This window comes from Blennius ocellaris, assembly GCF_963422515.1.
Source record: "Blennius ocellaris genome assembly, chromosome: 18".
Classification (NCBI taxonomy): Eukaryota; Metazoa; Chordata; class Actinopteri; order Blenniiformes; family Blenniidae; genus Blennius; species Blennius ocellaris.
This window is the reverse complement of record NC_137667.1, coordinates 7,463,498-7,489,778: the sequence shown is the minus strand read 5'-3', so window position 1 is coordinate 7,489,778 and position 26,281 is coordinate 7,463,498. Positions and strand designations below refer to the sequence as shown.

Here is a 26,281-nt window from a genome sequence, read left to right as displayed (position 1 = left end):
GGAACCCTCACCACTGTGGCATAATCCAACACGCATATGCTGCCTACGGATTCCGAAACACAAAACGTTGCCAGTATGTGCATTTGCTGATCGACAAATACACATAAGGCCTGTGCCCGTGACGTCACGCAGGCCCATCACGAAATCAAAGAGCGAACGAAAGGTCTGCCTCTTATTGCTTGAGCATCCTCCAGTATGTGCTTGACAGCTACATCTTTGTACGGTGGATTTGAGCCGGAGGCACCAACAAACAGACTGCATCAAACTTAAATAGGCCAGCGAAGAAATATAGTGAAGATCATCTGCACCAAGTCGTAAAGGGAGAGTTCTGTGGGCACGTACCAGCCATGCACGTTCAGTCTACTTCTACATGATTGTTAGACTCGCGCTCAATTGCTTGAATGCACAATTTTAAAGGTCTTTTTTTTTTTTTTTTACACCTAAAGCTACTGTCCTTGTATTTCATCCAAGCAACTCAGCAGCCTGATTATGTTTGTTGTCACTCTGAAATTATGAGGTGGGGTTTATTACTCTACTTTTCTTTTTTTTTGGTAAAACTATTGTCTTCAAAAGACAAAACAGCTCAAAGTGCTTGTGGAAGATTAGAATTTACCATCCGCTGTCCACTTGCAGACGTTCACAGCAGGAATCACTGTCGGATCGCTGCCGTGTGAGTCGACGCGCTTCCTACTGCAGCGGAGTGGGTTTTCATGGAGACTAATACAAGACAGCTCGTGTCCAACCGAAACACACACACCGACAGTATTTACATCATATGACACGTGGTGGTATTATTCCAGGCTATCTATACTATTTATACCTATATATAATCGAATATTCTATCTATTGTACGTATCTATTTACACCGAGTTGAATCATCCACATGAATCCTGTACAGGTCCTATTGATAGAAGGCGTTAAGGGCTCAGTGAGTCTGAAGCACACACACACACACACACACACACACGTGCCGGGTGCTACGAGGGACAACAAGGGGCTCGCACACACGCGGTTGTCATGGTTACGGCGAATGGACAACAGACCGAGGGTTGTGGCCGCAGACGGCGTCGAGACACGTGGAGGAGTTTCTCGGCAGCGGCGTCATTTACTCCTGGACTGGAATTCCTCTCCGCCGGGGTTCTTGTCCTGTTCCTGCACTGTTCTACTCTCCCCTCCAGTCACCTGGCTTCTCATTCTCTCTCTCTCTCTCTCTCTCTCTCTCTCTCTCTCTTCCTGCTGCAATCTTTCCTCCTCTACAGGTTGCATGTTTCGCCCTCCGCTTCCTCGCCGACTCCGCCGGCACAGGCAACGCCAGAAACACTCCCCCCGGTTCCTTCTTCTGTCCTCAGAGGCAGGGGGCCGTGTGCAACAGGTGGGACGTGGCTCTACCCCCATCCTCCCCCATCCCCCCCCCCCACCCCCCTGCGCTGTGCCTAAAGTGTGGTGCGTGTCCTCTGAGTGTACGTGTTGTCAACACTTCAACTGTTCTATCTCGGAGCACTCCGTGTCCATGTCAGAGTCGTACAGCGAGTGGCCCGTCGGGTCGCTGACCGGCGACGGCGGGTCCTGCGGCGTGGGAGCACGCGAGGTGCGCGGCGTGTGCGGCGTGTTCGTGTCGACGTCGTCGTCGTCGTCGTCGTCCTGGGAAGTGCCGGTGCGGGAGTACAGGCCCAGGTCGGGCAGCTTGGACGGCGAGTCGATGGCGGACTCCGTGGTGTCGCTGTAGCGGAAGTCCTCCAGGTCCACGAACCACTCGGGCCAGAATCGCCGGCGGATGCGCTCACAGTACATGGCCAAGTTGATGAGCTCACCTGGGGAAGACGGATCGGTTTATTGTTTCACAATTTGAGAGGCGAGAATCGTCAATGTTATAGGCTACGAGCTGAAAAATCAACCATTAGAGTCTATTTTTTGTGGTTTGATACTGTACCATTCAGCTCCAACATTCAGCATAATCCTTGTTTTAAATGGCAGATAATATTTGTTCATAGTTGAACAAACAATTCAAGTTGTATAAACTTTCCAGTTCACCCAGATGTGCCTCTTTCCAACATAAAGCTCTCGGTTTTTTTTCAGAGGATTTCCAGACAAAGACAGCATTTAGAAACCAAATCCGTTTTCACCAGTATACAAGAGCGTCTAAGAAATTAGAATATAATTCAAAAAAAGTCATTGTGTCTGTTTTTTCCTCTCACAATGGGTAAAATAAAAAGTTTCAATGCCCCTTTAAGTTGTGATAAATATCAGTTACAAAACTAGGAAACATGTCTCCTCTAATAAAGTATTTTCATATTTTGAAAAAACTATTTTTCATTTGTTTTCTTTTGAAAGCCAATATTTTAAAGAATGAAACAAAAAGCTTTTTAACATTCCATTTTAGTTTTATTACATCAAAGATATATGAGTTTTACTAAACTTTTCTATTGTACTACGACCATAAAATTCACACATATTATTATATTAACACATTGTTTTATTTGTTGTTGTTTTTTTAAATTGGGAATAAAGGTCAGTTGCAATGAAGAGATTCATCACAACATATCACTAAAAGAAATCACAAATAGAGCTTATTGATTACTTTATTTGGGGCGTCAAGCGTCACTGGAGCACAAAGAATCAACACACGAAACTGACCTGTTATAAATCCATGAATTGATTCTGCACTAAACGTTTTTCTTAAATAGTAGTAAATCATTATTATTGCGCGAACTGAAGCTCTGAAGTGAAACGTTTGTGGATGTTCTATAGAAAACCCCCAAAGATCAAATGGAATGCCATGGTTTGTGACATAAGATGCTCATTCAGCAGACTCCCTTCCCGACGAGACCCACCTTTGATTAGCTGCTCCGGCCGAGAGCCCGGCAGAGTCCACATAGCAGGAGCCAGGTGGCTGAACACTGCAGCGTCCACGGTGGAAAGTCTGGAGCCCATAAGGTACTTCTTATCCCCTGAAACAGCACCAACAACAAGAGAACCATCAAACCACTACAATAAACACAAACATTACTTTTATGTTACTTCTCTGAATCCTTAAGCGACAAAGTGCAGTGCCACCTTTCACCACTGGAGGTCAATGTTGAACCATTTGTTTCTGCCACTACTCACTCTTGTCAATTACAATCCTCAAGGTTCCCGTCGAACACTTATTTTAGTTGGATGATTAATCCATAAATCAACACATGAATAGAGCCAAGGTTTCTCAGTGCCACGGTGGAATTCACAAGAGTTAGATCGAGGGGCTCAGTAGTGACATGGATGACACAAATTGAATCAAATAGAGAAAGAAAAAAACCAAAAAAAACCTCAGATAATTAAATTGCATCACTCCGGTGAACTCTGTGGTGCAGTGGCTGTAAAGTTGCTTCACAGCATGAATGTGCCTGCATCGATTTCTCCCACAAAGGGCAACTGGTGACTCTAAATTGGCTGTTGGTGTAACCATGTGTGGGTGATCGTCCTTCTCTTTGTGCTGGTCCCATCATGCACCGAGGCCTGTCCAGGGTTTTAGTCCCCCTTTCGCCCTGTGCTTGCCGCGATAGGCTCCCCGCCCACCCCGCACCCCCGCTGCTCAAGATAATAAAGGAGGCATAGAAAAAAAATGGTGAATGGACGGTCGCAGGACGACGGCCACAAACAGCCTCACCGAGCAGAGTGGCGAGGGTACGCATGTCCTTCTCCATCAGCGTGTAAACCTCCTCCCTGGAGAAGCGCCCGATCCCGTGCCCGTACATCTCCCTCTTGACGATTCCGCCGGTCAGGTGACTCAGGATCCACTTGAGCAGGTCGCTCAGTGGTCCGCTCACCGACAGCATCTTCTGCGTCTCCTCCAGGTTGTCCACCCACTGACAGTAAGCTATTGTCCTGCGGCACAATGACAGACACACAGAAATCGACATCATCGATTATTCTATTTAGTGGTACGTGGAGAAAAGTCGTGAAATGAGTTAGAAAATATGCCTTATCAAAGCTTAGAATGAAAGTAAACACCTCATGATGTTAGTGTCTGAGGCTGAGTTCGGCCTGTTATCTCTATATTGCTGCTGCTGTGTACAGTTTGGCTCTGGCTACCAAAGAGTATCAATAAATATTTGTCATACTAGGAATAAATATGTTTTCTTAAAGTATGCCTCCACATCAGGGCTGTCATTTTCGTTTAGAGGCCGCATACAAACCAATTTCCTCTTGAGTGGGCCCGACCAGTGAACCAGTGCCATAATTACCTTTAAATTTAAGTTTTTCTTTGTTGTGGTGCAAAAGAGTACATGTGATGAAAATGTCTCAGAGTTTGAGAACAACTGGGACAAATCATCAGTTAAACACATTTTTTTTTATTCCAGTAAAAGTGTAATTAGAATCTGCTTGTTGCTTTTTGCTTGTGTTTCCACTTGTTTTTGTGTTTTCCTTCCACCTCTGTTTATGTTTAGGGGGTTTTCTCTGTAAAACACAACTTTCTGCTAATTGTGATGCAATAGTTGTCAACACATTGCTGGAGCACCTCATGCCGCCTTCATACTCCTTCCTTTACATTTTTCACCTGATGAAGTCGCTTTTTTGTAAAAAAAAAAAATCACAGTAGAGGACCGTAAAACTCCATGAGCATTTGTGTTGCTCACCAGTAGAAGTGCTCCTCCACCATCTTGGTAACGGCGCGCGACACGGCCATCTCCTGCACGGTGAGGCTCTTGTTGAGGCTCACGCCCAGCCTCTCCTCCAGGAAGTCGATGATGAACTCAGTGCCGCACACCTGCTCCTGGTTGTACTCGATCCACGGCATCTTTCCCTGCGGCGAAAGCTTCCCATCAAAGTAGTTCTGCGGGAGGGGAAATGATAAAAGGGGAGACGCTTCATTCGAATTCAAGCTTACTTATCACACCAATGACAACCGAGCGACGGGAGACTTGGGAAGATGAACGTCTTTATAATAAAACTTGGTAAAAGCCACAGAAAGGCATTTAAATGAAGAAAAAAAACATCAATGATAAAATGTTAATGTTTGATATACATTTTGTCTGACAGAGGAGTGTAATAGATTTAAAGTTGATATAAAAAGAGCCCAGAGCACCGTTAACCATCAGGTCTGCCTCAGTCTTACCTGGTAGGGCAGGTCCACCATACGGAGGTAGGTCTCCAGCTTAAGGCAGAACGGGGACAGGGACGGAGCACCAGATTTGGGCCGGGAGAACTGATGGAGTATGATGGCATCTTTAGAGTCCAGCTCTTCCTCCTTTCTGTGAGGGGACAGAGCGGCACATCAGGCAGTGATGGATCAGTGTGTGGCGGGGTGGGGGGGTGGGGGGTCTCCACACAGCAACCAACATTGAGGTATTAGTTTACTTTTGCCTGAAAAACGCAGTGATGAGGAAGTTCAGCCTGTCCTGCTTGAAAAGACACTAAACTTACACTAAAAGTTACTCTGGGCTAGGTAAACCCCTTTCACAGGATCGCGTTGACGGAAAACTACTGTGAAATGTGCATCTCAAAACAGAAACAAAAAACAATTATTACACTTTATGCAAAAAAAAGTCAAACTCAACTTGAACCTGAGGCTACAAGGCGACTCCAAAGCCTTTATTTCAGCCTGTGAGTTGGGTTTAATTACGTGTTTATTTATTAAAATGCTACATACTGTAAATAAAGCAGTTTTTTTTAGCGTGCAACAAATCAATACAATTGAGGTTTTATTCCCACATCGATGTTTGTGATAGAAACTTATCTACTAAGATGGGAAGATTGATATTGTTCTAATATTTGTTCTTTGATGCTTTGTATTTCAGAGACTCTTTATTAGAAGTGGGGTTTTTTTGGTGTAGGTTTGATTTAGGTTTATTTCATTACAACATCATATAAAGGCAAAGAAACTCAACTCACTGTGAGCAATGAGAGAAAATAATCTACATTTAGTCTTTTTGGTGATTATTAAGATAAATAATGATATTATTTCATGATTTATGTTGAACTGTGTTTTATTCTACGTTACCAGGAAGAACATTGCAATTTTATTTGTGAAAAGGTGCTATATAAATAAATGAATAAATAACTTAATTCATTATACAAATACTTACTCAAATAAGTTGCAATGATGTTTTGTGATGTTGAATCATGTCAGAGGTTCAAGACAAGCAAATACTGTATGTATGTCTGTGTATTACCAATTATATGGCTGTTTGATCATTTTATGTTTACTTGATGCTTTTGAAGAAAAAAACAAAACCACAGAACAAACAGTAGATCAATAAGGAAACGGTCGGCATTCAGAATGAAGGTGGAAGATAAGTTTCCTTTGTTTTAACAAACAACATCAAACTAAAACAACCCTCAGAAACAATTACTAATTCTTTTGTTTAAAATCATACCCAGCAACTGTTTCAAAGGCTCTTTGTTTAATTGTGTGAAAATTGAAAACAATTAACCTTCCATTTGTTTCTAAAGAATATACACACATATAGCTATGAAAATCTCTATTATACCTCAAGATTTTAAAGTCAGTATAAATATACACTTTTTATCTTGTCGATTTTACAATCGAAGCTTATTTTGGACAGAAAACTGACAAAATCCACACACATTCCACCACTTCTATTTCTTCTACTTATCTCTAAATAGGCTGTATCCCCTGTTAAAGTCTACCTATACTATACTGACTGCTACTACCCTACAGTAGAAGCAGGGTCTATTTGGCTGCTTGTTTTTTTTTTTATTATAGGAAAGTCACTGCAGTTTCTACTGTAATCTTGGCTTTTTGTACCTTTAATGCCACAGACCAGGTCCCCCACATTAAAATCACAAATACAATTAATGATCACTTTGGAGAAATTTCTAGGAAGTCAATCCACATTTTGACGCTATGTTGTTTGTGTTAACCACTATTTATACAACATGCCCTGTGGGATAATTAATGGACCAATGTGAGTTATCTCTGCTCTTGTGTCTGACCTCAAATTAATAAGTGTCAGGAGCTGACAACCTGAACCTGAAGACTGTCTCAATCTCTTCACATAACAGCTAAAAAGAGAAAAACTCTGACAAGAACTACAGTGACCCACCACTTCAATCTACGTTACAAGAGAGCAGGAAAATTGGGGGGGTATAGTGTAATGTTGTTCCTTTTTAATTTAATAATTTATATCCCGCCAAATTAATTAAAATACTGATTTATTTAATGTATTTGAACAGGACAATGCATAATAAAGTACAATCAGTCTCTTCATGGGGTTACTGTAAATATGCTGGACTACAGACAGGGCAAATTATTTATTCTTAATAATAATAATAATAATAATAATAAGTATTATTATTATTATTAATAGAGAAGATATATAGAATCAGAGGTGGACAGAGGCATAGAGAGAGTTCAACTCAGCAATCATATGAATCACTGATTTCATCCATTCACTGGCCATGAGAGGCCGTCAGCCCAACTGCAGCGTCAAAAATAATGAGGCATCTCCTTGGGGAGACGCTCGTGCACTCACGTGGCCGGACAGTGGCGAGACCGGGCTACTTTTATTGGACCACCACGGGCCTGCAAATGGCAACAATCTCACGTGAGCGGACTCGGGGGGGGGGGGGGGGGGGCGTCCACTGTGTGCAGTGCTTGAACGATGAAAACAGCGGCAGAGGAGCTGTCCGCGCCAGTGTGGTGCTGAAGTGCCCGCGAGAATAACCTGGAGAAGAACACGTTGTCCTCTCATAGAAACACCTCTGAAAGGTTGCAATGACAGGAAGAGATGCGGGATTTCACAGAAGCGCCCCGGTCTTCAGTTTGAATGAATATTTCACCCTGTTTCCGCCTTGAGCTTGTACGCCACTATTCTTTATATGAGCTTAAATTGACTCCATGTCATCTCGACATAGTTTAAATGTCCATAGAAACGTCATAAAAAAATGCATGGCTGTGACATTTGCTGTGAGGTGGAGCCCAACAGCAAACCTGGCTCCTAAAACCTTCACATCTACTGATTAGAAACAAAACAAACAAACAAAAAACCGTTATATTGTCATTACAGCATCCATAACAAAGCATCGCTTCCTGACATTGTGAACGTTTAGATTCTAGGGATAGGATGAATGTTCCATGAGCGCAGTGTTTTAAAAAACAACAACACCACACACACACCTCGAACTGTCATGAAGGAAACGTCACATGTACCCGATGTCCTTCAAATGAAAGTGCCCTATACTGTCAGTGTCTCTCCTGTCAATCCGTGTGAAAACAAGCGCTGCACGCCTCAAGGGCCTGCGTGCTGGCGAACAGACCAACTTCAACAAACACCAATGGAAATGAGCCATTATTAACCCGTCGTCCTCCCGAATGACCCACAGGGCCAAATAGCAGCCGCGACCTTTACTGGAGGGGTCGCTGACGCGTTTAATCCACATCCAATAATCCAATGAAGAGGATGGAGATGTATGTGTATGCAAGTGTGTGTTTGTTGGGGATGATGGGTGGGGGGTTCCGTTACATCACAACCCACCCACTCACGACTCCTTGTTCCCCACCGTCTCCGCTCTCACCCCGCCCGAACAGACGGGATTAAGTAATATCAGGAGTCGGTGATAAAGCAGCGGACCTGGGAGATTTGGAGTGAAAATGCAGATTAAAGGAGGGGGGGGGGGGGCTTCTGCGCTGTTTGTACCTGATGGCCAGCAGCTCGTGCAGCAGATAGGCAGCGGCAGCCAGCAGAGCCCCTCCGGTCAGATACAGCGTCTTCCGCCACCACGAGTCGGAGCCCAGAGCCGACATGATGCCGCCGTAGTCCTGCAGTGGCTGGGCGACGATGTATCCATAAAACGAGAGCTGCTCATCGGAGCCCAGCAGGCCGGAGGGGAAGCTCCGGTTCTGGCCGAGATCAACCACACACGACCGCGTCCAGGCGAACCCGACGCGCCAGTACATGCTCTCTGTCTGCGGCCGCTCTCCGCCTCGCTCCGGAAGCTCGGGGCTTCATCAGGGGGGGCTTCATGGGTACCGGCTGCGGGGCGACACGGCGAGGGACAGCGGACAGGACACAAACATCCCGCCCGGAGCGTGTCCCCGCAGCGGGGTGGGCATCCTCCGAAGCCTGCTCGGAGCTCGCTTTTGCATCCCCCCACCCCCCTCTTCTTCCTCCAAGCCGCACTAGTACAGAACACAGCTTCCAGAAAAGCCTTTCAAAGTAAAGTTCATATCAGTTTTGTGAACGTTTTTGGTCTATTAAAACTGGAAAATGTTAATAATATCTGGCTGTACTACTCTGACTGCTATAGCTTCCCCCTCCCAACCGCAAATCCTCTCACTTTATATCGGGACAGGGATTGTTTACGTCCTTCAAATCGAATTCAGTTTTATTTTGCAGGAAACACAACGTCGTCTTTTGCAGCGTTTCCGGTATGCTGTGGCGTTACTGCTAACGTGACGTCACGGATACGTAATGACATTGTGCAATTTTCTCCACCTGAACACGAGCCTAAAACAAGGAATGTTATTTAATTTTTTCCACCCCCAACTTCAGGAGCGTTAAAAACACGGCAATTACAACTAAAGAGTTTTTAAGTATGGAGAAAGATATAATTGTACACGTTCTTAGTATTCACCACTAGAGGGCTCCGACCACTGCTGACATTGAAGTTGTGTAAAAGGGTCTGTATGTGACTTTGGCATCATGCTGGAATTTTCCCAGAAAAAGGAGATTGTATTCACATGACATAAAGGCAAGAGCCCACCTCGTTTTGCACACAAAACATTTTATTCAATAAAATGGTGCAGGGAAAATGCTATCGACCAGAAGTCGAGGGGATGGGAGTGAAGCCCTTTTGCTTTTATGCCCATTCTGATGAGCAGAATAGCAGAAATAACAGATGGAGAGTCCCTTAAGGGCTGGAAAATGCCAGAAAGGCTGCATCCAATTTGCTCCACCGTTTTAGTATTTATTCCTTGAGGCTGGGAGAACCAGATGCCCCCAAATAATTCAAATTAACACCCCAGCATATTCTACAGCTCACCTGAATGGACAATGTGCTTTAGTCATGGATTTTCCCTACAAACAGCAGCTTTTTGTAAGGCTTTAAAGCACCTTGTTTTGTGCACACAGACAGCCACACACACAGACAGCCACACACACACACACACACACAGGTCCCACTGTAATACATCACAAAAATATGAAGACATTTAAAACATACACGCCAGTACATCACCGCAGATCAGTGACTAAACAAAAGGGAGATTATTTCAAAAGTGTGCAGACAAGTTGATTGCAATATTTACTCAAAAGAAAAAAAACAATATTTTACATGGTAAGTCCACAACTAAAATCCAATAAATCAAAAAGCAGACTACAATTAAAATAAAAAGCTTTGCAGCAGGCGAAATGAATCATGAGTAAACACAAACAAACAAACAAACCAGGGGCACTTTAACCTGAAGCTGAAGTACAAAGCTGAACCGACTCATAATCAAGCCAAAGATGAAAAGTAAATGAAAATAATTAAGGTTAAGTACAAAATGAAATGCGGAATGGGAGGGAGGAGGTGGAGTTCATTTCTCACTCCTGGGAGTTTTCCTGGCGCAGTTCTTTGATCAAGCAGACGGCAGGCGTTTCCCCGTCACGTCACACGCTCACATGGTGACATCCAATCAGACTCTCACTGCACGACATGGTTTTACAGAGAAGACTAATGCAGACCCTGAGGAATGAAGAAACCCACACAGACTGGCCACTCATTGCCTCACACACAGAGACACACACACACACACACAATTTGTGATCAAGTATTCTAAAAATCCCGCGGAGCTTCGTGTGAACAGACTGGCTCCTCTGGGTGGTTCAAGGATGTCAGGATCATCACAATGACAAGTTTCTACTCAACCATCACACCAGCTCTCTTCCCATCTGTTCCCCAGTTTTAAGTTTCTTTCAAGAGTTCATTTGTCCCGGGCACTGCAGCCGCTCCAGAGGCTGCCGGTTCGATCCTACGAACCCATAATGAGCAGAGAAGTGACTTCATAGATCTCAGGTGGTGATAAATGGACACCTGACTCCGCTAAAATGTGTGGGCTTTTGATTTTGCCTTTTTTTTTTTTTTTTTTTTTTTAAACCTGGCATTGCAAAGTTTACACTGTGTGATGTTTGTAAAAGACCCTACCCCTTCTCTACGTGAACGTTACGGATTCAGAGAGACGCTGTGCTAGGACTGGCTGTAGGAGTTGCTCTGGTTCCCGTTGGAGCTCTGATCGCTCTCACTGCGGACACAAAGACGCGATAATTACATAAAGCTCCATGCAAAGTGGCATATTTCCCAGAGTGCATCAGGCTAAGGGAGTAGGACGAAAATTATTAAGCAAGGAATTAAATCAAGGGACTTTTTAAAAGCAGACATGATGAGTGCCAAATCTACAAGCACAAAAATGTATGTGTAAATATATGGAGGCGAAGGTGACTAAGTTATGTTTCAAATAGAGGTTTTTGTTTACACCTTGTACATTTTTAAAAATAACCACGACACAATGTATCATATTTAACGAACATGTGATGCATAGAGCAGCGGGATCAGAAGCTGATGTACCTGTTGGGAGGTGGTTTGGGTTTTGGCATCTTGTTTAGGACAGCAGCGATCTCCTTCCTGTCATCAAAGTTCTTCCACTGGTCATAGAGCTTCAGAATGACACGGATGATCTCCAGGATCTTAATGGAATGAAAAAGTATCAAAATATAAATTAACCCACCGTTTGAGACAAAATCTGTCAAAACCGCATTGAGCAGGAAAGAGTTCCCATGCCATGATTAACTTTGACTTCGGTAAAATTCTTCTATGGCTACCTGTTTTACATGAATACTCAGCAATAGTTGGTATTTTGTTTAGATTTCTGGTACTTTAGAAATGGCACAAGCAAGGGTGTTTGCTAGACTAGTGACATTCACAATACAGATAAATAATGCCAAATTCAGAAAGATTGCTTCAAATTAAAAAGTCAAGAAAAATATACAAACATTGTACAAAATTCTGTCTTTTTTTTTTTTATTTAAACTGCCGGCAGTTATCATAGACATTTGCAGCAGCTTTATCAATTTTAATAAATGCTTGTCTCGATATCAGACATTAAAACGAGTGTAGTCTGACTTTGTCCATGTCCACGGAGAGCTCGGCGAACCACTGCCTGGCATCTTTCTGCTGCACCACGCAGGCCACATGAAGGCAGGCTGTGGGGGGGGGGGAGAAGAAGTGATCAAGTTACATCTAATCAGGCCTATTTGAAGCCAGTAACCACATTACCCAGCTACAAGTGGACACACATGGGGACAACTCTTACCAAGGGCAATCATGAAGGGAGGGTAGAGCAGACACAGATCTGTCCTGTATGTGTCATTCACTATCCGCCTGGTAAAGACAACAACAACAACAACAAACTCAATCAAAATGTTCAGCATGAGTCAAAGTCCACAGAAATGTTTTAACAGAGAGTGTGTAATACCAAGCCAGAGGCAGCAGCATGTCCTCCTGTCCCATGTCCTGCACATACTGCAGCAGCGGCCGATACGGGTGGTATACGATCAAGCAGCAGTCCTGAAACACAACAGTCCACTTTTTAAGCAAAGCAAAAAACAATAAAAAATTCAAGTGTCCAGCAGTGAGACCAGTTTTTTTCTTTTCCTCCACTCACCATCAACTCCAAAAGGTAGAACTCACATTCTAATATCTGTGAAAACACAAATGTAAACAACATCAGGAATCTATGAAGGAAACCACATGATGGCTTCCTGCATTGAAAGACACATTTGAGAAATTAGACTTGGGTTTAGCGAGTTTATAAAATATCTTTCAAATGCCGTGCTGCGCATATTTATGTCGTTTGAAAACTGGAAATCACACGGTGAAGTCAACGTTAAAATAGATGGTGAAAAGAATGAAAGATAAATGATTTGGGTGTGACCACAGCATATTAACAGTTAATATTAACATTAACAGTTGCATAAATAAGATGTTGGCAGTGCAGCGCACTTCCCACCACAGTGCGAGATGCAGCGGAAAGCTATCTCCCACATCAACTGAGTTTTTATCAGCGGAGTGCGAACATTACCTGAGGAATCTCACGCGGTGATGGACACTAATGTGGCAACACCGCAGTACATTGTAAAGTTGCCGTCTGTACGCACTAATGCAGCATGGTGATACATTAACGACTTTACAGGCTTACTTTCTGGATTTATAGTGTGCTGTGTTCCGATTACGTTTCACACGTATTTTTTCTGGATCTCGGTCACACTCAAAAATCAGCAACGAGCTCCCGAAAAAGTAAACATTTCATTTTACTTACATGATTCATTCTGTATGGGAATTCCTTTGGGAAGGCGTAAGAAAATCGTGTTTTCACTGTATGAAGACAGGCAAGGTATGTTAATTCAACTTTTCTGCAGAGGAAAGCTGAATTAAGACTGTTGTTGTGGAAAAGTGAAAGTGGACACTTACACACAGACGTTGCTGCGGAAATCAGTCTGGTATTAGACACAACTCCAAATTCCTGAAAGGAAAGAAATGATTAAACTCAAATTCATCAAAATTCGGATTTTAAACAGTGGAAGACCCGAGACGCATGTCGCGTTTTTAATGACCTCATCGCTATCTACTCCCTGTTATGATGACATAAGCTAGTAATGATGCCTTATCAAGGCTGAAGCAACACACATACCTCTACTTTAGAAGCCAGGAAAACACAGGTGGGGGCCATGAGCACGGGATCTATACTTTTTAGAGAATACCTGAAAGCAACACAAGATAAACAATAAGTTTTAAATCGGAAAAATAACATTAAGCTACATTTTTTCTCCGTCATTCATACATACATACATTTCGAAGCAAATCTGATCAGTGATGAGAAGGATTGATATATAAGTTGGTGTTTGGAAGTTTTGAATAGCTAAGAGTGTGCTTCTGGCTGATTCTTCACTGCCAGTCATTCCATTACATGTATCAGAGATATAATAAAATAAAATAAAAAATCATAAATATGTCGTAAATGACTGAAGATCAATCATTTACAATCGATAAATTTCTATACTTAATGTGGGCACATTTTAACATCTCCTAGAGTACAAATGCAGCTGAATGTACTTTATCATCATGTTTGAAAAACAAATATAGATAACAACACATACATCTTATATAATGAAGATTCATTAACTACAGGGGTCGCGCACAGTGGAGCAGTAGTTAGCACTCTCACCTCCCAGAAAGAATGTTGTGGGTTCAAATACGGGGCAGGCCTATATTGTCCCTCGGTATGAGTGGCAGTGTGGTGGTTTCTCTTTCTGTGTTTGTGATGGACTGGTGACCTGTCCAGCATGTACCCTGCCCTCGCCCCTAGTGAGTTGGGATTGCCTCCAGTGGCCTGCAATCCTGACCAAGTAAAGCGGTATCGAAGATGGATGGATGAATGCTATTATTAAAGATTTTTGATGACTCTTGTGAAAATGATCAGTATTGGCACGACTCCATGACAAATTCTGGCCTCAGTTCTAAGAATAAATGAAATGTAATGTTTTCTATTATCATTTCACTGACGCTAACCAGATCTTACCTGGCATAGAAACGTTTGAAGTAGACAGTGGCAGTGGCGATGACCTGCTGTCGTAGCTTGAGGTGTTCTCCTAAAGCCTGAATCACTGTAACAGACAGTAACGATCGATGGATGAAAGGAGTAAAGATCAATGTACAGGGAGTACTCAAGTTCTGATAAGTGTACACAATTTCAAAATATAATATAGCCATAAGAAGACACTGACAGTATACTTCCACTGTATTCTATTAGCCTCAGCGAGTTAAACCAATAAAACAATACCATTGGCAAAGAAGATCTGCAGCTTCCAATAGTCTTCCTCTGTCAGGAACTTCAGGTCCTTCTGGCGCTCTTTCATCAGGTCTTGCTTATCCAGCACCCACTGCAGACTTTTAACAGATATATCAAATAAATATCTTTCGTAAACACTGAAAGTGTCAAACTCTCAGCTGGTAAGCTAGCGGGACGAAGCGACAACAACAACACGAAGCTCAACAAAAGCTGTCTATATCACTGTCAGCACGGTGTACAGTGGAGCTGCGAAGTTTAGGTTTTGTAATAATTTTCAATTTTACAAACGTTTTCTTTCTGTCTTTATACAAAAAAGCGGTTTTGTCCCGTAGCAAGAGTTCCGAAGGAACATAACGCTGCACAGACGCTGCTAGGCCTCAAAACAAAGACGGAAAATTATAAAATAAACACGTATCGACAACACAGTTTAATGGAAACTTACTAGTGGGAACTTTGCCAGAAATTCCCTGCCATGTCGTGGAAGTTGAGGTAGAAAATCACACTTTAAATCGGTATTTTTAGTCTGAAAAGAAGTGTTTATCACAGTTGTGCTCGGAGGATACTGGAGTAACTGCGAAAATCGTCCGGGCAGCCCAATGAAACTGGTACGCTTAAGGTTCCGCCGTTAAAACCGATTTTCTTTAATGTCATTATATTTTATCAAGTTATATGTGTACATAGTTCTCTCGATCCGATTTGATTTATTTTACATATAACTACACAGTTTAAGTGCATAGCAAGTGTATGATAGTGAACCAAGACTAATAGAAGAAAACAATTAGTTAAAGAATAAGGAATCATAATTATAAACAATCTTGGTACATTCAAGTGCTAATGAATCGGCACCCCCCCCCCCCCCCCCCAAATTTACTCACTGAAATTGCTTCCTTTAGTCCTTCAGGTTGGTCGATTAAATAAAAGAATAATTAGAAAAGTCATCAATTCCCTTTCTTTCTGAAGCCTGTTTGGTGTCACCAAATTGTTTAAAATACACAATTGCCCGAATAAAAATGTTCTTTTCACACTTTACAAAACAAACAAATCTAAATTAAAAAAAAATCACACTTAATACAGTGGTGTGTGCATTTGAGTGCATTAAAATACTTGTTTCACTAAGTTACCGTGATTATATGATACTATCATGTTGACTGTTGAAAGACCTCCATGTTGGTGATGATATTTTTTTTTTATCATCATCATCATCATCATCATCATGGTAGTCTTTCAAGAGTATACAGGACTACTAAATTACTTCACGTAACCTTGATAGATGTTTGTAAGGACATTCACCCTTTGGTTGGGGAGGTTCAACATTCCTCTGTGGTGTAGAGAGGATATAAAGACGCACCACGCTCTCAAAGGGTGAGAGATCACTTTCCAGGTCTGTTTAGAACCGTCGACATGAGCCGCAGTCCAGAGAGGATGTCCTCATACCGCCGTCACTTTGATGGTATTTTCGCCCACGAGGTGCGGGGGTCCAGTCCATCTCCCACCCGCAGGGAGGCGCGCCACCGCTCGGCCAGCTTCACCCGGAGAGTCACGGTGGGACGCAGGACACGCACAACCAAACCCTGCATGAGCAGGTGGGTGCATCATGGAACAACGTCCCCTTTTGTCATAGAGTGTGAAAAGACATTCAGTTCAAATCCACTAAAATTCACCCAAAGCCTCTCACCGACAGCGGTGCCAGTATGGGAGAGCTGTGTTTTAACTCTGCTATGGGCCTGGGGCCAAAACTGGACCTGGATGCAGCTGCAGCAGAGAACCAGGCCTTCATGGTGACCCGCACCAATGAGAGGCAGGAGATGATCGCCCTCAATGACCGTCTGGCAGTGTATATTGAGAAGGCAAGAAGCAATCTGTCCACAGACAGACTCTACCAAAACACTATTATCAGTTAAATCTGGTATGGTATGTTTAAAAAATGTAAAAAAATCTTAATAACTTAATAATGTTGCTGGATTCAATTTGTGTGACCTTTCCATTTGGAAAGGCATAAAATATTTTGATTCTTTGTGGAAAGGCAAGAATATGTTTCTCCAATAGTTTCCAATAGAAAATTAAGACTGTGAACAGCTAATACTTAAAGGGTTATTCTCTTTATTGCTTGTGTTTATTTGTCATCGTACTCTATAATATTTGAATAAGGATTTTTCAATTGGTGATAATCAGGCTGATCTTTTCCCTCCCTGTTATTGTAGGTACGGACACTAGAATCAAAAAACAAGCTTCTGGAGGCTGAGATTGAGGCTCTAAAGAAACGCCAGCGACCATCAGGCCTCAGGCAGCTATACGAGTCTCAGCTGAGGGATCTCACCAGGGAAGCTGAGCAAATGAGAGTGCAGAGGGTGGGTGAGAGACTTCACAGCCTATTTAGATGCATTATTTTAAACTGAACAAGTCGAGAGACACTGCACTTTTTTTTTTCTGGTGCCATTACTGATCGTATCACACCATTAACTATATTTTATTCCTGTTCTCTGCAGGATTTGTCTTTGGCAGCCAAGGAGGCGATGCTGCGCCAGCTTCACATGCTGAAGGTCAAATATGATGATGCTTTGGAAGTCAGGAAAAAGGCAGAGCGAGACATCGAGAGTCTGCGTCCAGTAAGCTAATCGAGAAAGATCTTTTAGTTTGAATGAAGGAGTGATGTACAAACGTATCTCATTAGAAACGTATTATTTCTCTTATTTCACCTTCCAATTCCAGGATGTGGACAAAGCCACGTCGAGTCGGATTGCACTGGAGAAGCAGATGGAGAACCTGGTGGCTGAGCTGGCCTTCCTACAGAGAGTTCACCAGGAGGTACCACGATGTCCGTCGACTCTGCGGCGCGTGGCCGGCGTGCCATTCATTTTGTCATTGACGATTTAGTGGGCTGGTAATTATTGCTGTGACTGGTTTTACATGAATGAAGACCTCATTGATGGATTGAGTGAGTCAGACCAGAAACAGTCAGCAGCATAGTGTGAAGGGCTCATAGCAAGTGGCAGAAGAAAGGTACAAATAATGTGATGGGAGAGCAGTGTAGTAAATCTTTTAATACACTCGAAGAAATACGGTTTTTGGGTCTGTTAAATCAACAGTTTAATGAATAATCTGCATAGATAAATATTGTGGTATTTGTATTATACTAAAAACAGGTTTTCAGATTAAACTCACTCACTCATTTCTTATCGCATGTGATATTCTTGTTCTTGTGTTTGTTTGTTTCTCGTCCACGGAAAGGAAATTGAAGAGCTGATGCAGCAGATATACTCCGAAGTCTCTAAGGTGGAGTTGACCTTTGACCTGCCAGACCTCTCCTCTGCTCTCAAGGAGATTCAGTCACAGTATGACAGTATCTCAACCAAAAACCTGCAGGTACAGAGCTCCCTCCACTCACAATTATCAGAAATATAGAATCAAAAATAAGCCTCAAATGCATGTTTTTGGCCTGTGAGAGGAAACCGGAATAAATGGATGGAAAAACCCTCTTAGACACAGGAAGTACATGCAAAAGCCCCATCGAGGGGCCCCCAAAGCACACTTTGACTCAAACAGTAATTTTCTGCCCATTATAGCCTTTTCAAAATAATACGGTGCAAGTAATGTGGTGTCATCTGTATGTTATTTAGGTCCAAATCAAAAGCAACAAAATGCATGTGAGCCATTTCAGATAAAATGCTCCTCATGTTCACTTATAGGAGATGGACTCTTGGTACAGAACAAAGTTTCATGGCCTGAGCAATGCTTCCACCAAACACGTTCAGAGTGTGAGAAGTGCGAGAGAGGAAATCGCTAGTTACAAAAAGGACGTGAGTATTAATTACTGTTTCGACTTTGTTTTTTCACCAGTTTTTTCAAGCAAAAAAACAACCAAAAATGGTTTCTTACATCTATGTTTAGGTCATCAATAAGGAGCGTGAGTTGACAGCATTAAAGGCAAAGAATGAGTATTTGGAGGCTCAGATCCGTGATGCAGTGGAAAAATATAAGATGGAGGAGACGGACTTACAGGTGAGGTGTAACATCTTGGTTTCTTGTTTTACTCGAGCGTAGTAAAGCAATGGGCTTTCTCCACATCACATGGGCCTGAGCTCCCTCAAATGTGACCGCAATGTTCTGGTCTGTTGCACCAGGAGCGCATAGAGGCGATTAAAGTGGATCTACAGGCGACTAAGGGGAAGATTGCTCTGCTGCTGCGGGAGTACCAGGACTTGCTAAATGTCAAGATGGCTCTGGAGATTGAGATCATCACCTACAGGTGAGCGATCAAAAAGTGCTTATGGCTGAACTGAACTGATACTGCTTTATTGTCGTTGCTCTGAATTGTAAATGCCATGCGTCCACATTAATGCAATTCTCTTCCGTTTAATTATCAGGAAGCTGATTGAAGGGGAAGACAGCCGCCTGAGCACCGTGGTCTACAACCTCTCCTCCACTCGAGGTCTGCAAATGCCTCCCAGTGTCGGCACCTCGACCTCGGCCACCTCTGCTGCTGTGGAGAAGAGCTGCGTCGGTGCAGAGAAAGCTGCACGTCGGGTGGAGGTGGCCTCATCCGACACCCAGACCGAATGTACCTTCGGAAACCAGGCAACCGAGATGTCTGAGAGGAAGACAGTCCTCACCAGGTAGAGTATCTCTTATTAGTTTACATGATTTTTTGGTCAAATCACATAGTAATTATTTTTAATCTTCTAATGGTTGGTCCCCCCCCCCCCACCCCCAGAACAGTTAAAACCAATGAAGAGTCTTATGAGAGCAAGACACAAGAGTGCACAATCATCGTTTCTGGAGCAGCTGATGACACAGATGAAGAGTAAATCCATTTTTCCCCCGTTCAGACTAAAAATAATGTACTAATTTTGAGTCTCACATTAAGCTTATTGTTTAAAAAAAATGTAAACTGTATATTAGAAAAAAAACTAAACTGAAGAGCAGAAATGTACTCATCATGGCAACATTAGATTTGTGAGACATTACAAGATTTTGTTCTTCAGTGTGTCCTCTTGGTCTGCTTTGCCTGCTAATTCTCCGTCAGCTAATTCTAATTCTTGTTTAAGCCTTCTGCATTTCATTAAAGTGTTTTTGAAGGTATTTCTTAAACAAGTGTGGCTTTCAATTCATTACCAAAAAACTGTTATCAAGGGTTACAGGACGGACTGCTTTAATTGTGAGAAATAGCGTTTTGTTTATTCAAAATAAAAGAAACAGAAATTACAACCATTACATAAACCTTTGATTTCATTGCTTCCAGTACACAAAAACACTCTATTGGGTAGAAATTTACATTTGAACAAGAAATTACTTAAAAACTTGAATTATGACTTTATGTATCTGGTCTATTGGTAGTGTGACAATGATGGATAAAAAGCACAGTATTTTATTGACGACAACAGAAAACCCCTTTAGATACACAGCATGGTTTGTGAGTGACAGTAACATCACTTCATTATTCTCCCATATCGTTGTAGTGAAGGTGAAATATAAATAAGAAAACTGAAGTACAGTACCAAGTCCATCATATAATAACTTGGTTACTTTAAATATGATTGACACTATGATGAATCTGACATGTAGAAAAAGCACTGATCCCGTACGTGTTTGACTATAATGGTTTGGGCTCATCACCCACTCCTCCAGCGAGCCGGTACACCGCGACGCTCACTTCATGTGCCAGGGCATCGGCGCTCTCCTGAAAATCGAACACATGACATCCTTCTTTCACAACACGACCTCGCGCACAGGGATTTCTACCTACTGATGCCTGTGTGAGAGAACGGAAGAAACATTAAAATATTCCCCACCTGTGTGTCCGCTTCGGCGTAAACTCGAACCACGTCTTCGGTACCGGAGGGCCTCACGAAGGAGCGAGCTTGTCTGTACTTCTTCACGAGACCGTCGATGGCCTCCTGCAGTCCCGCTGGGGTCACTGCCCGTCTCTCTGCGTCGGTGGTGTCTATCACTCTGCGGTCGGACACCTACAGGAGAGTGAAAAGTCCAGCCATATTTGTGGTTCCAGACATACTTGTAAGGACTACACTTATAAATTAGGAGGAATCTGCTCACATTAACTTAATTATTTGAAAACATCATCGTGACCACTGACAATACTGCAACTATACAAACATAAAAATGGCTTTAAAAAAAAAAAAAGTATCAAGTTGTATGCTCCTGTACACTGAATACATCAACTCTAAATGATTACACGTAATTAAAAATAAATAGGTGTGTACCTTGACTTTAAGCTGTCTGTTGGGCAGGTCGCTGTAGATGGCGTCCCACTGCTGGACTGTCATCCCTCGGACAGCTAATATGGCTTCGATCAGGAGCATGTCGGAAATCGCGTCTCCTACGGTCTTTGAAAGGCAACATGAGAGGAATTACCAATAGCATCTTTGTCTCTTCAACATTAAAAAGTCTCCACTGTTCATTAATATGGTCAGTCTGTATGTGCCTGCGTTTGTCGTGGGGACAAAAGTCTGATAAAACACTTGAACTCTGTTGACTTATCTTACAAGGCGAGACACAGCGCAAATGTCCACAACAATCTTCGAGGGTATATAAAGGTTAATAATTCTAAGGGTTTTAAGGTTATTGAGTTGATAGTTACGGTAAAGCAGTTAAGGCGAGTAGTAGTTACAGTACCTCTGAAAGAATTTCATATATTTCAATGCAATGTACAACTAAAGGTGAAAGGCATAAACACATCACGAGTGTGTGTGTGTGTGTGTGTATGTGTGTGTGTGTGTGTGTGTGTACCTGATTGACGACGTTGATCGTATTCTGTAGCAGGAGAGCGGCTCTCTTCTTCATGTCATTGCTGTTAGTATCTTCTGCGAGCTGCCGGATCTTCTCTTCTGCAGCTTGACTGAACAACACCTGCCCACCACACAATTACTCTGTGAGACGGATCTGCACGCTGATCACATGACGTCGACACACTGCTCCGTCTCAATGACGCAAAGCCAACTAAAGTAACTGCACAGACATCAAGAATCCTAAATAATCGGTCAGATCTATTATTGCTATTGAGAAAGTGTGCATGCGTTTACTCACAGTCCCGTGGCCGTTGGCCTCGAAGTACACAGCGACATCAAACTCCTGAGCCGCGTGATGAAGATGCTTCACTCCAGTTTTAGTGCACCTCACGATCACCTGCGTAAGACCAACATGTCTGAAAGCATCCGCAAATGAGAAACATTATACAAAAGATGCACTTTTACATTTTGTCCACTCACCTTCATTGTGTTTTCCAAATACTGTGTTGAACTTCCATTTGCATAAGCTGTTTGCACCACGGCTATCTTTAAGTTGAGACCTGCCTGTGCATCCGGGGAAACATAAGTAATCACAATGTGTGTGTGTGTGTATATGTGTGCGAATCTGTTGTATCATGTTTTTGTGAGTATACCTCTGTAAGCAGCTCTTTAAGAAAGGTGCTGATGAGAGTCGCTATCTTGTCTCCGTCCAGGAGGCGGAAACGTCCCTCAGAGTTGGTGTAGTAATAAACTATCCGGTCAGCATCACCATCGAAGGAGCAGCAGCGTTCTCCTGTGTTAACCTCAATGCCTTTTCCAAAGGGAGGGGAGAGATGTGGCAAATTAGATACAACCCCCATTTTTACAATTTTGTTGGACATGCTTAACTTAAATTACAACATTACAAATACCAGTGTCACTGCTTAGATGATGCCAACTGAAATGACGTAGCTGCAATACATACAATACTCTTCTGTTATGAGCATTAACACTAATCAATCTTCATACAAAGCAGAATTTTATGCAAGATTTAGTCTTTGTTAAACGCTTTTTACAGACACCAGAGCTTTGTATATATTTAGGAAGCATTGTTGCACCTGTTGGAGGTTTTTGCTGCACTTTGACGAAATCGGCCCCACACTGGTAGTTCAGCTTTCCTTTGCTACCATCATTAAAGAGAGAGATTTGCAGCTCTTTCTGCAAGTGAAGCTCCATCTCACGCACCTTCAGTGCCCCAATCCCATTGGCACCGTCCACACAGAGGTGCTTCTGGTCATCTGTTCGGTTGGAGGCCTACCAGAGAGGAAAAGGAAAGAGAAAAGAATAATCCTCAATCAATGGGGTGGATGTATTAAACTAAATGATTTCACGTGACAAGACATTCCATGTGCTCGTTTCTTACATTTTTGGTGAGCTGAATAAAAGCTTGACAGAGTTTGCTGTAGTATCCTTCCACTGTGGCCTTTCCATATTTGCCCCGTGTGTTCTGACAGCACACCATGTAATGGAGCTGTGGGGTGGTCACCAAACCGTAGTCTGACCACACCGATGGAGAGAATCAGCAGAAACAGTGATAGCAAGAAGAGGCAAGGTGAGCAAACAGTTCACAGAAGAAAAAAAAAATTACATTTTTAATGAACCTTACCTTTGCTGTGACCACCAAGAGCAGAAATTCCATCTAATACTGCTTTGGAAAGTGCAGCACTGCTGCTCCTAAATGGCCGAGAACACAAACACATGAGGGTGAATGTGCATGATCAATAATGGCAGGTTTATAGTTTATCGGATTCAATGTTTCACTGTTTGAGAGAGAGAGAGTTTTTTCTCTTGCTTTTACATCTCAATACCTGGTATCTTTTCCGACAAACACATTTGCCTCCTGACTCATATCTATAGCCTCCTTCTGTATGATGTCCTTCATAGCAGAGACCAAATCGTCCTGCTCTGCGTTAGCCAGCTGGCTGGAGTAGCCCTCCCATGTTGGTGTCACCATCTCCCCCATCGGATCAATCAGCTTCACCCCATTGTCCTCCTACACGAGCACCGATATAAAAAGGTTGTGTGCTTTATGATTACAAAGAACGTGAATACATACAAGCATTTGTAACAAAGATAAAGACATCTCCAACTTGTTACTTTCACAATTATAACAATATGATAAAACCAAACATTTCAGTTGAATGCATAAGAGTCAGTCTGAATGAATTAGTCTCACCTCTGGGTTGTGAGATGCAGTCACCATAACTCCGATGGTGGCTTGGGTCTTTTTAGAGCGCAGGGTGGCCAGCATCCCCATCCTGAACATAATGTGGTCCAGCTGTTTGGCGTTGGTCCTGAAGCCAGCGGTGCCATATTGCAGAACCAGGCCGGCTGGCTTTGGGTGCAGAGTGGACTGCTTTAACACTTCCTGAAACTCGGCCATCTCTGAAAAATCAAGTCAAGTCACCTTTATTTCTAGGGCACTATAAAACGCCTCCAGCTGGAACCAAAGTGCCGTAAATAAATAGACAGGAATCTAAAGACATAAAGAGTAAGTAATAAAACAATGAAATACAGTAATAACAACTAAATGGCAACAATAAAAAAGGAGCAGAGTCTCAAACATGGTTACAAATCCGGGAATAAAAGTGGATCTTGAGATTAGTTTTAAAGTGGACAATGAAGGGCAACTACCTAAAAGAACATTTACCACTCGTAGCTGGTGATTTGTCTGTATTTTCAGCCGAATACGTAGACTTTGACACTGAAGATCTTTGAACTCATTGACAAATCTTACTTCATGTAAACAATGCAGATTAGAAGATTTTAGTTGTATGCATTTTAAAACTCAATGACAAACAGATTTGCAGATTCTGGTTCACATTTGCAAATTGTTTTACACATTGACTAACCCCACATCGGACAGTGATTCAGATGCAGAGGCAGACATCTCTCCGCACGCGCAGACAACTTCGAAACACGAAACACGTCTCCCTCCTCACAAACCCGGAAGTCCTGCCTCCGTTTCGCCAAACGCGGATTCGCTTTTTAACTCACCTTTGTACTTTTATTTCTGCAAGCGTATTATTGAGAGAAATGCACTTTCTGTTTCTCCTCTTCGCCGATGACGTGGCTGCGAATGACGGGTCAGGAGACGCGGATGCGTCGGCGCATGCGTCGGAATGACAGGACGAAACGGTGAGCGTGTCGCTTTAAGAAAACGTCACGTGACCGATACAGCGGGTTCTTTCTTCCGGTTTCGCTTGTCACCAAGGCACCCATAGATATAAACATGTTTGTTCCATATATCTAGGGAGGCACCGAGTTGTGAACGCAATGTGTCTCTGCCAAAAGAATCGCAGATCATTTGAAGAACAACTTTTCCTTTCAAGACATTGTGATGTGTAGCCTGAAAGAAAAAGAAAGGTTTCGGCCATGTGGGACCTTTTTCAACTTATTCCCTTAATTATTTCATACTGTTCCTCTCAGTTTCCCCTTGATCTATCAGAATTCAAATCCAATAAAAGTGACTTAGTTTCAACAATCCATTTAATTTTCTGCAGGTTAACTCTCACATTTGTCCAACTACAATAATTACAACTCCACGAATTCTTCACACATTAAAAATACGTGCTTTCATGAGTGGTATTGTGCTCTTTAACAAAGACAAAGTGATAGTATGCTGTATCAATAAATGTATAAATTAAGAAACAGATTGTTCATTTGGATTTATCTCTCTCTCTCTCTCTCTCGCTCTCGCTCTCTCTCTCTCTCTCTCTCGCTCTCGTCTAACTTTGAGTATATTTTTCACTCAGTGCAAACTGTTGAAACGAGGAACTAAGCTGACCCAGTGGCGCCGCCAGGATTCAATTTCATAGTACTCCGGTCGACTCTGGTGCGACCCGACAGTGAGATGCCCCATCCAATATGGCGGCGATGCTGGTTTCCCCACCAGTGCGGAATGAGGCGCGTCACAAACCCATCACTTGTGGCTGCACTTCCGTTTACGTCGCGTGACGCAGAGACGCTCATAGGTTAAGATCCGATACGATTTAAATAAATAAATAAATAAATAAATACATACATAAATAAATAAATAAATAAATGACGCATACATTAAAATATGAAACGAAATACGATATAAATTGTGCTGTTTTTATTTACAGATTCACAGAGATCCCACTCAAGCAAAATCACAATGTAAGAAAAATGTAAATCAAAATGACTGAAATCACTGTGGAGCCTTAAAAACAGCAAATCCGTAAACACACAAGAATACTGTTATTCCCTACAAGCAGATTATTGGAGGACAACTCTGAACGGGAAACCTTAGGTGATCCCAAATTGAAATTTGGGTAAAATGTTGTGTGCAGCGTGTCTGCACAGATCTGACAGAAAGTGCTTGTCCTTCATCATTTGCCGTGCACAGACCCATGCGACGCACAGCCTACTTGCAGCAGTGCGTGAACCACAGTCACGCTCATAAATTAACCCTTTTGGTGCATCGCTTTCTTACACTGACCCTTTAAGAGACGTGGGATGTAACGCGTGTCACCCAACCACATCCAAGAACCTGCTTGTGGGGGGAGGAGAGTCTAGATGGACTTATAGATAGGCCAAATAAATAAACAAACGACTGGGGGCGGTGGGGGGCGCAGAAGAGGAAATTCCCTTCTGTCTTTTCCTGTTCCCGAGCATCCTGCGCTGCGCATAGCTGGCGACACCACCGGGGAGC

General features: G+C 42.7%; 4 protein-coding genes across 5 annotated transcripts; 1 reads left to right on the top strand and 3 right to left on the bottom strand.

The window, feature by feature from the left end:
- Positions 1-1,441: 1,441 nt before the first annotated feature.
- On the bottom strand, positions 1,442-8,896 carry faxca (failed axon connections homolog, metaxin like GST domain containing a; the record flags this gene model as incomplete). Its single annotated transcript, XM_080514281.1, has 6 exons — positions 1,442-1,811; positions 2,832-2,948; positions 3,644-3,861; positions 4,614-4,810; positions 5,093-5,228; positions 8,637-8,896. 6 exons carry the CDS (start codon positions 8,894-8,896, stop codon positions 1,471-1,473), a joined length of 1,269 nt encoding a protein of 422 aa, XP_080370407.1. The 3' UTR covers positions 1,442-1,470.
- Positions 8,897-9,709: 813 nt separating this feature from the next.
- ccnc (cyclin C) lies at positions 9,710-15,392 on the bottom strand. Its single transcript, XM_080514606.1, has 12 exons — positions 15,267-15,392; positions 14,816-14,922; positions 14,555-14,639; positions 13,667-13,736; positions 13,447-13,498; positions 13,295-13,350; positions 12,641-12,676; positions 12,452-12,543; positions 12,290-12,357; positions 12,100-12,179; positions 11,545-11,663; positions 9,710-11,221 (listed from the first exon to the last, which is right to left on the bottom strand). Exons 1-12 carry the CDS (start codon positions 15,296-15,298, stop codon positions 11,167-11,169), a joined length of 852 nt encoding a protein of 283 aa, XP_080370732.1. The 5' UTR covers positions 15,299-15,392; the 3' UTR covers positions 9,710-11,166.
- Positions 15,393-16,094: 702 nt separating this feature from the next.
- On the top strand, positions 16,095-19,629 carry ngs (notochord granular surface; the record flags this gene model as incomplete). The annotated part of the gene is given in 12 exon segments (XM_080514399.1): positions 16,095-16,152; positions 16,155-16,407; positions 16,506-16,671; positions 17,026-17,172; positions 17,311-17,430; positions 17,534-17,629; positions 18,053-18,187; positions 18,511-18,621; positions 18,713-18,823; positions 18,946-19,070; positions 19,189-19,437; positions 19,536-19,629. Coding segments are annotated over 12 exon segments (1,665 nt in total).
- Positions 19,630-19,994: 365 nt separating this feature from the next.
- pgm3 (phosphoglucomutase 3) lies at positions 19,995-24,698 on the bottom strand. Of its 2 annotated transcripts, none has more exons than XM_080514598.1 (13): positions 24,604-24,698; positions 23,783-23,991; positions 23,415-23,599; positions 23,213-23,280; positions 22,970-23,103; positions 22,665-22,860; positions 22,221-22,378; positions 22,048-22,131; positions 21,866-21,964; positions 21,569-21,688; positions 21,043-21,165; positions 20,614-20,787; positions 19,995-20,501 (listed from the first exon to the last, which is right to left on the bottom strand). In XM_080514598.1, exons 2-13 carry the CDS (start codon positions 23,987-23,989, stop codon positions 20,415-20,417), a joined length of 1,635 nt encoding a protein of 544 aa, XP_080370724.1. In that variant the 5' UTR covers positions 23,990-23,991; positions 24,604-24,698; the 3' UTR covers positions 19,995-20,414. The 2 variants fall into 2 exon arrangements, with proteins under 2 accessions (XP_080370724.1, XP_080370723.1); XM_080514597.1 differs by lacking the exon at positions 24,604-24,698 and adding an exon at positions 24,459-24,529.
- Between the last annotated feature and the right edge of the window lie 1,583 nt (positions 24,699-26,281).